Source organism: Prionailurus bengalensis, chromosome B4, assembly GCF_016509475.1.
Source record: "Prionailurus bengalensis isolate Pbe53 chromosome B4, Fcat_Pben_1.1_paternal_pri, whole genome shotgun sequence".
In the NCBI taxonomy this organism is placed as follows: Eukaryota; Metazoa; Chordata; class Mammalia; order Carnivora; family Felidae; genus Prionailurus; species Prionailurus bengalensis.
This window is the reverse complement of record NC_057358.1, coordinates 110,381,702-110,394,166: the sequence shown is the minus strand read 5'-3', so window position 1 is coordinate 110,394,166 and position 12,465 is coordinate 110,381,702. Positions and strand designations below refer to the sequence as shown.

General features: G+C 33.1%; 1 protein-coding gene across 2 annotated transcripts in view; it reads right to left on the bottom strand.

Moving 5' to 3' along the window:
• TMTC3 (transmembrane O-mannosyltransferase targeting cadherins 3) overlaps positions 1 to 12,465 on the bottom strand; it is a 60,997-nt gene that overhangs the window by 24,924 nt on the left and 23,608 nt on the right. For both annotated transcript variants that reach the window (XR_006294435.1, XM_043561965.1), the window contains exons 4-7: positions 12,033 to 12,132; positions 8,195 to 8,310; positions 7,575 to 7,747; positions 1,553 to 1,805 (exon numbers count right to left, since the gene is read on the bottom strand). Coding sequence is in view for 1 of the 2 variants with exons in the window: in XM_043561965.1 (XP_043417900.1) it covers positions 1,553 to 1,805; positions 7,575 to 7,747; positions 8,195 to 8,310; positions 12,033 to 12,132 (642 nt within the window). In the remaining variant the exon portion in view is untranslated. The remainder of the gene's footprint in view (positions 1 to 1,552; positions 1,806 to 7,574; positions 7,748 to 8,194; positions 8,311 to 12,032; positions 12,133 to 12,465) is intronic.

The following is a 12,465-nucleotide window of genomic DNA, read 5'->3' as shown; positions in this document are numbered from 1 at the left end:
CACAGCGTGGGGCTTGAACTCAGGATCCTGAGAACAAAATCTGTATTGAGATCCAGAGTCAGATGCTTAACCAACTAAGGCACCTAGGCACCCCCAAATATAGAAGTTTTTTAAAGACCTACTTGTAGGTTTCTTTTCTTTTCACTCTATCTAGCCCTTTCAACTATCTACTGAGGAAGAATTAAGACCAAATACTCCAAGGCATTAATTATGTGTATGAATTATCTTCTATTCCATGCATCTACAATGGTAATAGCTGATTACTATCTTTTTTTTTTTTAATTTTTTTTTTAACGTTTTTATTTATTTTTGAGACAGAGAGAGACAGAGCATGAACGGGGAAGGGGCAGAGAGAGAGGGAGACACAGAATCGGAAGCAGGCTCCAGGCTCTGAGCCATCAGCCCAGAGCCTGACGCGGGGCTCAAACTCACAGACCAGGAGATCGTGACCTGAGCCGAAGTCGGACGCTTAGCCGACTGAGCCACCCAGGCGCCCCAGCTGATTACTATCTTTGAGAACAGTGACAAAACCCCAGGTGAGAAACCTCTAAAATCGCCATAGACTTTCTTAATCATATCCTGGTTTCAATTACTATCTCTATGCCAATACTGCAATCAATTTTTTATGTGTAGCTTAGGCGTCTCCTCTGAACTCCAGGCACCAGGTGCTATTCAAATTCCCCACTAGGATCAAACTCAACAGATCAAAAAATAATAGTAAATATGATCTTTCTCCCAAACCCTATATTCTTTCAATTGTCTCTATATATCAGAGATTAGCTTCAAAATTTTCCAAAATGCCAATTCCCTGGTAATCGGGGCCTTGTATTTATCATATCCTCAGTGCCTAAAATGCTGCCTGGTACACAGATCACAACAAAAAACTTTTAGTGAATGACTAAATTAATCTAGTGACTGCAGCCAGGTATTTGTAAAGTATTAGAAACACTTTCTGGCATGTAGCAAATGCTCAAGAAAATGTTAAAGATTATTATTGTCTTCAATAATTTAAAGGAAAACAAAACTGTTAGAAGTGACAGCAAAGTAAGAAAATTACAAAGAAATACATCCTGAATAAGAAGACTTTGTACATAATCAGAGTCATCTGAACATAGTAAAAAATAACTCATAGAATAATGAGGTCTTACTAATGAGAACTAAAGAGCTAATATGTTTCTAGCTGTCTACCTTACATGACATTCTTCTCTGTGTCAAGAAAACAAAGTATATAATATGATCCATTTCCTCAAAAAAAGTGTATAATCTACTTGGATAAAGAAGTAGAAGATAATGATGCCAAAAGGGATGCTTCATGATTTTAGAGTTCCTACCAAATTGGGAAATTTATAACCAGTTTTTATTTTACATGCTGAATATATATGCCTGCATATGAAATTCTGATATATATATAAAACCTAAAATAAATTAATAAATTGGGGTGATGTTGAATAAACAAAAATACTATTTCTAAGAAGATGCTTTGACAAATTAAAGGTGGTCTTTAAATCAACTGAATGTTGTATCAATTGAAAAATTAAGAAAGTTTTCTTACCATTAAAACAGTCTTGGAGGAATCACCAGGGTATCTGAGACTGAATACCCCCAAAGCCCCCAAAAAGCAAAAGAAAATAAATGTGGCAAGATTTCGAATATCTAGAAATGATTCTATAAGTGGTATTGTTCCCATGGTCCAATCACAGCACAGTTCCGAAGGATTTAATAGAAGCCAAGCATTCAAGGGAAGGAGGTAGTTAAAAGTTAGCTGCCTTGTAGGAGTTGGGCTTACAGCAGCTGGGTTATCAAATCTGTAAAAAGATTTAAAAAAAAAGTTATTTAATCTAAAACACATTTCAAACACAAAATTAATATGTAACATATAAATAAAATACCAAAAAAGCAGTATTTCATATGTAGTCTCACTTAAAATGACAAAGTATTTTTTATGAATACCTCAGTCCTCACTGGAGTTCAAAATGTCCAACCCTTATGAAATATCTAGTTGAGAATCTATGAGGAATGGTTGGAAGGGCAACTAGATCAGACATGTGTACCCTGCAGAAGTGCTTTCATTAAATTATAACCTGATTAAAAGTAAAAAGAACATTTTAATAGACTCGTTGTAGGTGCTGTACGAGTGCTTCTGAGAACACTAACCAATATTTTCTTCTGCATGAGATGCTTCTTTCAGCACTAAATGCTAATAAAAATTATGCTTCCTAGAAAGAAAGGTTTTCTTTTGTCATGGACAGAAAACTGTATCACCTATGAGCTTTTCCTCTTTGCTTAGACTTTTAGGAAGCTGAAACCAAATTTCCAGTATAGAATAGTAGCTGTATTTCCCTATGTAACATTTTATTTGTGTTCTACTTTTTCTCCTATTACATACTAACATAAGCTTATACTTTTTTTCCAAGTTTTTATTTAAATTCTAGTTAACATACATGGTAAAACATATGTGGTTTCTGTGTAGAATTTAGTGATCCATCACTTATATATAACTTATATATAACATATATAACGTATATATATAAGTGCTATCCCAAGTGCCCTCCTTAATGCCTATCACCCATTTAGCCCATCCCCCACCCACCTCCCTCCATCAACCTTCAGTTTGTTCTCTATAGTTAAGAGTCTCTTACAGTTTGCTTATATCCTATTTTATATTTGTCCAGGCCATGATATATTACATGTACGTTTCATTAATTCAGTCTGCTTCTTGCAAACTAAGTCAAACCATAGTCAAATCATTTTTTAAGTATATTTCAAATGAATGGCTTCAGATACTCATTTCTTTAGGCTACATTCAAAATTTTATTGGTTTTGTTAATATTAGTCTTTAAAAGCCCAATTTCTCATTTTATAACGAATGAGTTAATAAAAAAAATCAACCTCTACCATTTATTTGACTTGGTCTTCTTAAAAATTCAAATGGCTGGGAAACAGTAAATACTATTTAAACAAATAACATCATTTTTAAAACTTTCATATTTGAATGTCTACATATATGAAAAATAACAAATCTTGAGTCAAGGCTTGAATTATCAAATAACGAACAGAACTGAACACAAGGCTGTCTTTTTTCCTATAATCCACTATTCGAAGTTCAGTTCTATAATTAATAGTTTATTTAGAATAGCTGATTTAATAACTGTACTATAGAAAAAGAACATGTGGCAAAGCATGTGAAACCATATTATAGTCAACTTCACCGATAATTTAATACAAGAAATTTATATATACGCATACTTTTAAATGCTTATATTTGGAAAATATATATTTATATGTAATATAATCCATATAGCTATCCACACATACACAAAATACATTAATACATATAAACCACATTATCATACTACAGAAATGGAGATAAAAACAGTTGATCCAAATTCTCTAAAAGGAATAAAAACAGTAACACTGAATATGAGGGTAAAGAAGGAAATATATTTACAGTTTAATCTCTTTTCCATATTTTACTATTTAAATAAGTTGGTTCAGTTTAGCACAGCTAGACTCAGAAGTAAAAATTCATGAAATTAGAAAGTAATTATTCTTCAAAGAAAAAAATGCTACTGAAACGAATATTGCGTGGAAATGTTAAAAGATCTTGCATGTAACGTTAGTCACTTAAATAAAATTGGATAAGAAACTAGTATAAATTTCATTTTATTTTTTTTTAACTTTTTTATTTTTTTGAGAGAGAGTGTGAGTTGGGGAGGGGCAGAGAGAGAGGGGGAGAGAGAGAGAGAGAGAGAGAGAGAGAGAGAGAGAGAGAGAGAATCCCAAGCAGGTTCTGCAATGTTAGGGCAGAGCCCCAATGCAGGATTCAATCTCACAAACCATGAGATCATGACCTGAGTCGAAATTGAGAATTAGATGCTTAACCGACAGAGTCACCCAGGTGCCCCTTTAAATTTCATTATAAATTTTACCCTGAAAAAGGTGAAATGGGAAAATGCTAAATGTTAGAGCAGGAAAACAAGATATGCAGACTGTTAAATTCAGTATAACTTTTGCTTCTAGTCTTTTTTTAAAATGTTTTAAAATGTTTTTATTTTATTTTTGAGAGAGAGACACAGAGTGCTAGTGGGGGGAGGGGCAGGGAGAGAACGAGACACAGAATCCAAAGCAGGCTCCAGGCTCTGAGCTATCAGCAGAAAGCCTGATGTGGGGCTCGAACTCACGGACGGTGAGATCATGACCTGAGCTGAAGTCGGACACCCAACTGACTGACCCACCCAGGTGCCCCTTTTTGCTTCTAGTCTTAAAGGAGAGAAGAACTGGACAAGACATAACACAGTTGGGTATCAGGCAAAGAAAGACAATGATACCCAAGAGAAGGAAAACAAATGAGGGAAACCCTACCTGGAAAGTTCAATACTTGGATACAGTTCTTAGTCTGTGGAGCATTGAGGGAGAACCCAGTGGAGCCTAGGAGTATCCCTGAGTTGTGAAGATGGAACTGGGATCCCTAGGAGCCCAGGTCGATAGAGTCAGTGGGGGAGAATACCAGAGAGAAGAAAGCTGCTGAGAAAGAGAACTCAGATCTGTAGAGGGTCTCCTTCCAGTTTGTAGTACTGATCAGAACTGATCAGCATATATATATGGAAATACTCAAGGTCAGTGTAGTGGGTTGAACCATGTCTCTCAAACATTCATGTCTACCCAGAACCTCAGATTTTCTTCCTTATTTGGAAATAGGTTCTTTGCCAATGTAATTAGTCAAGTTAGGATGAGGTCACATTGGATTAGGGTGAGCCTTAAACCAAATGTATAATCACTGCAGTGATACAGCAACACACCAAGGAATGCCGCCAAAGACTGCTAGCAACCACTAGAAGCTACTAGGAAAGAGGCATGGAACAGACTTCTTCCTGAGAGTCTTCAGAAGGAACCAACTATGCCTGACACAGTTTGGACTGTGGCCTCCAACACTGTAAGAGAATAAATTTCTGCTGCTTTAAGCTACCCAGTTTCTGCTAATTTGTTACAGCAGCAGGAAAAATAATAGAAATAGGAAACTACCTCTCAAACGAATTAGATAAAAATTCTCAAATGCCATACAAAGCTAGGAATAGTTCCTCAGCAGCCAGAATAAAAGCTCTCATAAGTCACAGTCTATCAGACAGAATCAGTAGTGGAAGAAAATTACCTCTATCATAAATGATGCTGTGGTCTCATATAACAAAGCTTAAGAGCAAGACTAGAAGATGAAACATCTCTCAAATAACTTAAATGCATCCCAAAATAAAACTCTAAAATATTTATAGGAATATATTAAAGTAAAACTCACATATGGCATCTACTAAAAAATTACTGGGCATGTGAAAAAGTAGAAACATATAATCTATGAGGAGAAAAATTATTCAATCTAAACTAAGAAATGACACACACAAGAAAATTAGTAGATGAAGACATTAAAGTACTAGAACATGTAAAGACATGAAACATAGAAAAAAGGCTTAAACAATTTCTAGAGATGAAAACAATGTCTGAAATGAAAAAACTAGAAAAAATTAAAGGGAGACTCGACATTGCATAAAAAAGACCAGTGAACTTGAATGCAAAGCAGAAGAAACTACCAAAATGAAAACGGAGAAAATAGTTTTGGGAGGGGAATAAACAGAGCATTAGTGTGACAACTTCAAAAGGCCTAATTTACATGTAATTGGGGTCCTAGAAGAATAAAAACAAATTTCAGTGAGTAATGGCTAAAACATTTCCAAAATTTACATACTAAAACATATAGATTCTAAACTCAGTTAACCTAAGCACAGTACGCATGAAAATAAAAGTAAGGATAACCAGAAGTTTGTATCATTTGACCACCTTCACCCAAATTTTGTTATATGATAAGTATGTCCTACAGTAGTAATATGCAGCATGGGGACTATAGTTAATAATATCATATTACATATTTGAAAGCTGCAAAGAAAGTAGATCGTAAAAGTTTTCATCACAAGAAAAAAATTCTCTGTAATTATGTGTGGTGATGGATGTTAAGTAAAGTTATTGTGATAATTTCTCAATACGCATATACTAAATCATGACACTGTATACCTAAAATTCATATAGTGTTATATATCAGTTATGTCTCAATTTAAAAAATAAAATAAAAAGAGAAACAATGGTGAGGAGAAAATAATAAAAGCAGACATAGAGAAAAAGACACACGATATGCAGAAGCACAAAAATAAAGATGACAGAGATTTTCCCAGTAAAACAATGCAAGCTAGAAAATAGTAGAGCAACATTTTTAGAGTGCTGAATGCAAAACAGTCAGCGTAGAATTCTAAACTCAGGGAAAATATTTTTCAAAAACAAAGGTAAAATAAAGATATTTTTATATACAAAAGCTAAAACAATTTGGCATCAACAGACCTACAGGTCAAGAAATGATAAAGTCCTTTAGTCACAAACAAAAATGGTACAATACGAAAATCACATTAAATGTAAATGGCTGAAACACCTCATTTAAAAAACAGATTATCTGATCAAACAAAAAAGGAAGACTCAATTATATGCAGCCTGTAAGATATCAACTTCAAAGATACTGATAGTAGTGCCTGGATGGCTCAGTTGGTTAAGTGTTCGACTCTTGATTTCAGCTCAGGTCATGATCTCATGGTTTGTGGGATTGAGACCTGCCCTGGGCTCTGTGCTGACAGTTCAAAGCTTGCTTGGAATTTTCTTTCTCCCTCTCTCTGTCTCTCCCTGCTCTCTCAAAATAAAAAAAAAAAAGATATTGATAGATAAAAAGTAAAAAGATGGAAAAAGATAAACCATGTAACTCTAACAAAAGATATATAAAGTGAATTTCTGAGTAAAGATTATTACTAAGGATAAAGAAACTCATTAATAAAGGTAAAGGGATTAATTCATCAAGACATTATAATCCTAGATGTTAACCACTTGAAAATAGAGCTTTAAAACACATGAAGTAAAAACTACAAGAAGAAATAGACCAATCTACAATTATAGTCAAGGATTTCAACATCCTCTACTTAATAATAGAACAAGTAGATAAAAATCACTTAAACTATATAAGACATCACTTAATAACCAATTAAGTTAAAATAGGTTAAAGTTTCATTAGGTTAAAATCATTATTTTCATTCGTTGGTTTCATAAGTGTACTCAATATGTCAAAATTTACTAATTTGTACATTATAAATATATGCAGGTTTAAAAAAAATATTAATTATACAAAAAGCTGTTAAAAAAAACTTCAATGTAGGGGCACCTGGGTGGCTCAGTCATTTAGCAGCCAACTCTTAATTTCAGCTCAGGTCGTGATTTCATGACTCATGAGATCGAGCCCCGCATTGGGCTCTGTGCTGACAGCGTGGAGACTACTTGGAATTCTCTCACTCTCTCTCTCTGCTCCTCCCTTGCTTGTGCTCTGTTTTTACTCTCTCTCAAAATAAATAAATAAATAAATAAACATGAAAAAAGAAAAAAAAACTCAATGTAAATCAAACACTTCTATTATAATCACTGAACATCAAGAGTTAAAGAAAGGATGAAAACAAAACAAAACAAAACAAAAACAAAAAAAAGAACCAGAATTTCCATACCTGGTGAATACTGGAAGTTGTGACTGAATGACCTGGACTCTAATCACAACAAGTAATAGTGTACTGAACATCAAAACAATGAGTTTTATTAGTGTCTGCAGCATAGAAAATGGAATATTACTCTTCCCACGGAAAAACTGTCCGGCAGTAGTACATAATAATGGCAAAGTATACTGCAAAAGGAAAAAAAAAGTTTTAAATAACAATATACTACAACGTTTTCAACAATGCAATACATTCAAAATGCAAGATTAGATATAAATTGACTGTAATTATAAAATCAGTATGGAGCAATGTGTGGAACTGATAAGGAATAAAAATGAGTCCAATAATCTTACCCAATAATGAATCATATTGGACGGTATTACTGTGTACATTTCCAAATTACCTAATGGTTCCATTATTGAAACTGAAACAACAGTCTTAAAAAACTGAAGGAGTTATAAAATGTTAAGTAATTTTCAGTGGCTACGAGGACAAAATATGCCAGTTTCTTGCAAATTTTTGGTAACATTATTGGTAAAGAGAATAATTTATAATGACACATTTAGAAACCAAGTTTATTATCATCAAATTCAAATAGGATAAAAGATAATAATAAAAATTGTATTTCTCCTTACCCCCTGGGCAATAAATACTTCATACACACAGCAAATTCCCACAACTGTTATTCCTTGTTCTTTACACAATGTTGCAACAGCAACTAAAACCACTGTCAAAGCAATTGGAGTCCATACTGCAATTTAAGAACAGAAAAATATAAACTACACAAAACAATTTTATAGTATCATAAATGAATATTTTAAGTTATATAACTGCTGGACATTACTAAAAAACTCATGATTCTATATTCACATTTGTGTTATTTCCCATTAACCTATACTTCATATTTCAAAATGTATTTAAATGTTGTGATTTTATATACCCAAAACAAAACATCGAAATGTATAACTTAAACTAAAAAATTTTTGTAGAGAGGAAAATTATCTAATGAAATGTTTTTAAAAAGTTTATTTAGTTTGAGAGAGAGAGACAGCATGCACGCATGCATGCACGCACACAGGGAGGGGCGGGGGGGGGGGCGTGGAGAATCCCAAGCAGGCTCCCTGCTGTCAGCACAGAACCCAAAGCTGGGTTCAATCTCAGGAACCCTGAGATCATGACCTGAGCTGAAATCAAGAGTCAAATACTTAACCGACTTAGCCATCCAGGCGCCCTGAAATACTAATTTTTAAAACAAAGGTAGGGTGGCCAAATTGGAGAAGGGAAGCTTAAAGGCTGGAGTGTTGTGATTAATGAACCATGTATGTGAAATGAAGGCAAATTCTTTAAATTATTACACAGACATCTATATGTTTTATTATATCTGTCATTTATTAAAAACTTCAAACTGAAAACTACTAAGCAAAGTAGAATAACATTCTTATTTTAAAGAGTATAAAAACTGAAACAGATAAATAGAATTTAAATTAATACTACTCTTTTAAAAAATCTGCATTAGAGGGCACCTGGGTGGCTCAGTCAGTTAAGTGTCAAACTCTTGGTTTCAGCTCAGGTCATGATCTCACGGCTTTGTGGGTTTGAGCCCTGCATTGGGCTGTGCTGGTAGTGTTCCTCTCTCTCTCTCTGCCCCTCCCCTTCTTGCACTCTCTCTCAGGATATATATACACACACATATATATGTACATATATATATATATATACATACATATATATATATATACTTAAAAATACTATCAATAGAATATTCATAAGTCCTACTTAAATAGAAAACCTACTTCATCAACTTTAAGCAATATCAACTAGTTAGTAGTAATAATTTGATTCAAGAAGAATGAATTTTGAGAATAATTCCATATCTACTAACTTGCTTTATGACTTTGAACAAGTTTTCTGAGCTTAAGTTTTCCTACTGTAAAATATGACCTCCAATTCTTTTCAAGTTAAAAAAGCATATTGCAGTATAATTGTGTGACCTCAGGTTTACTTATTAAGAACATTAATCAGAGCAAAATCTCAAATAATTGACTTAAATCCAAGTATAAATAGAAAAATAATTCATGAGTTTGATATATCTTCTTTTGTTGTTGGGCTTACTACAAAAATTCATTTATTTTTGAAATTGTTTTCAACTTTAAAATACTCTACTGATTAAAATTACTGAAAGAAAAACAACTCAAAAAACCTTCAAACACTATTGGAGATACCCAGTAAAACAGTATTACTTTCCTCAAAAAAAAAAAAAAAAAATCTCATATTCTAGTCAGATCAAAACCATCAATACAAAAGTACATTATACCAAGGAATGAAACATAATGCTAAATTCCGTAAGAAATTCATACAGGAAAGAAATCAGTAGGTGATTATTTACAAAACAAGCTGAACCTAAAGTTGAACCTTGAAGATATATACATAGAAAAACTGGGGAAGAGGTATGCATGCATAGAGAGGAGGAGGGAATAAGCTTAGCAAATGAATGATACAGAGAATAGTATGAATGGAAGGGTATGAATATAATAAAAATTAGTGGGAAATAACGGCCTTGAAAAGATATTTAAAACAATATATCAAATGGCTTGTATAACCAGTTTAGCATATATTATTTGAGTCTCAAAATCACTCTACTGTGATATAAGGGAAGATGTAATCATGTGCATTTTTAAGATGAAGAAAGAATTTTAGAGGTCCAAAAAACAGTCATGCACAATAAAGAAATCAGGACTTTAACTTGGTTCTTCTGACATTAAATTCAGAGCTTCTCCTAGTTTGTAATTCCACTCCAAGACAGAAAGCAAACAGCTGCATTCTGTAATGCTGGATTCAATCTCAGCAACTAACAGCTCTAATAAAGGCAAAAGCTTTATTGAAACCAGTCACTTCAGTTCTTCAATTTTTGGTGATTACATTACTGTATGAACACATACTTTGATTTTATAAATAGATCTCTGGGGTTAAAGTTAACCATGTGTAATTTTGTCCAAAACAAGTCCCCCTGCTAGATACACTAACAACACTTAAAAATATACACGTATAAATACAGAATCCATTTCAATCATTAAAATTCATTCCAATTTCAAAATATAGGTTTCTAAACTGAATTTTACATGTATAAAGATACAAACCTTTAGCAATCACATATATTCAAATAGTTATTTTAAGTATCTACTACATTTTGTGGAGGAGAAAGATAATAGTCATATAAACAAGATTTATTTGTTAACTGATGGTCTAAGTGTTAATAAAGAAAAACAGAAGGTGAAGGGAAATAGAAAGGAATGGGAAGATGAGTGGTGCTGCTAATGGCATCTGAGCAGAAACCCAAAGTAACAGAAAGACGCAAAGGCCCTGAGGTGGATCATGCTTTCAAAATGGGTGTGGGTCATGAATAACCTAGAATTTAAAGTGATCAAATAATTACAAATTGGAAACCTTTGCAAGGACACATACGTTAAATAGTGAATACAAAAGATGATGACAAATCTGTTTATGGTCTCAAGTATAAAATTATGTAATGTGGAATAGGACTATGGGAGTTATTTGGACAGAGAGAGGTCCAAAGCAGGTTCAGCACTTTTTTTAATTATAATTTAATCGCTGACTTGGTCATTTGCTCAACAAGTATATACTGAACACCTACTGTATACCAGGAACTTCATTCCAGGAAATGGAGATAGAAACCTACCTATATTACAAATCTAAGACAACACTAAAGGTGTTTGGCTAAATCACTTATTTGTTGAAACTTAGTTTCCGTTAATGTAAAATTAGGCCCCTTATCATCAGTACTTTGGGTTTATAGTGAGAAAATTCTCCAATGATGTAGGGAAAAAAAAATTAGAGTTAAAGTTTAGATCAACCAAATACAGGTTACTATTATGTAAAACCTCTTTCAGGTCTACTGTTCACACAAATCATTTTTATTGCCTGGAACTTGTTTTCTGATAATACCTGGCATAACTAGGATTAATGAGCTAATGTGTACAAAGCATTTTCCAGGGTGGGACACATGGTAGGGACTCCATAAATAGCTGAATTATGATCAACACCTAATAAAAGTTATATTCTAATAGGCTTTCAACTTTATCTAAACAATACAATTCATGGCCTTCACAGGTGATATTACAGAAAGACAACTGAAGTATTAGTACTTGTATCTTTGATAGGTAACAACAGATGGAACTAGGAATGACTCTAAAACTCCTATACTCTAGGGTAAATTTTTTAAGTTAAATTAAATACAGAATCTGTTAGTCATGATAAAATATAAACTGCATACAAAAATAATTTTTACTATTGACAATGTTGCATATCATGTTCGTATGTCCATACATGCTGAAATAGTATAATATATAAAGATAAACCCAAGTGTGGCATATATTTTATAACAAATAGAGTAAGTAAAAATTACTTAGCAAGTTTTATATCTATAGAAAAAAAAATTAAATGTTAGACACTTACCTATGGAATTATCTGGTCCTTTTGATTTGGTATATGACAAAAATGCAGCTAGAAAAAAGATAGATGACAAAAGTTCTGCTCTTCCTACAACACCGGTTACCTAAAAAGGGAAAGGGAGAGGAGTTCATATTAATGAAGAGCCTCTTGAAAATTTAACTACCATATATAATAGGAACAGCACTTTAGAAAATAAATTGCCATAATTTTTCAAGCATATTTCAGTTTCTTAGACATTCTTTGAGTGCCCTCGTGTGGTGAATCTGTGTATCTTCCATAAAAATATATTTTCCAGTGACTCTACAATAGCTCTATTATCATCACTATTTTGAAATAATTACAGACCCACTGGGAGTTGCAAAAATAGATACAGTGAAGTCCTGTGTACGGTTTACCCAGCTTCCATCAACAGTAACATCTTATATAATATTAGTAC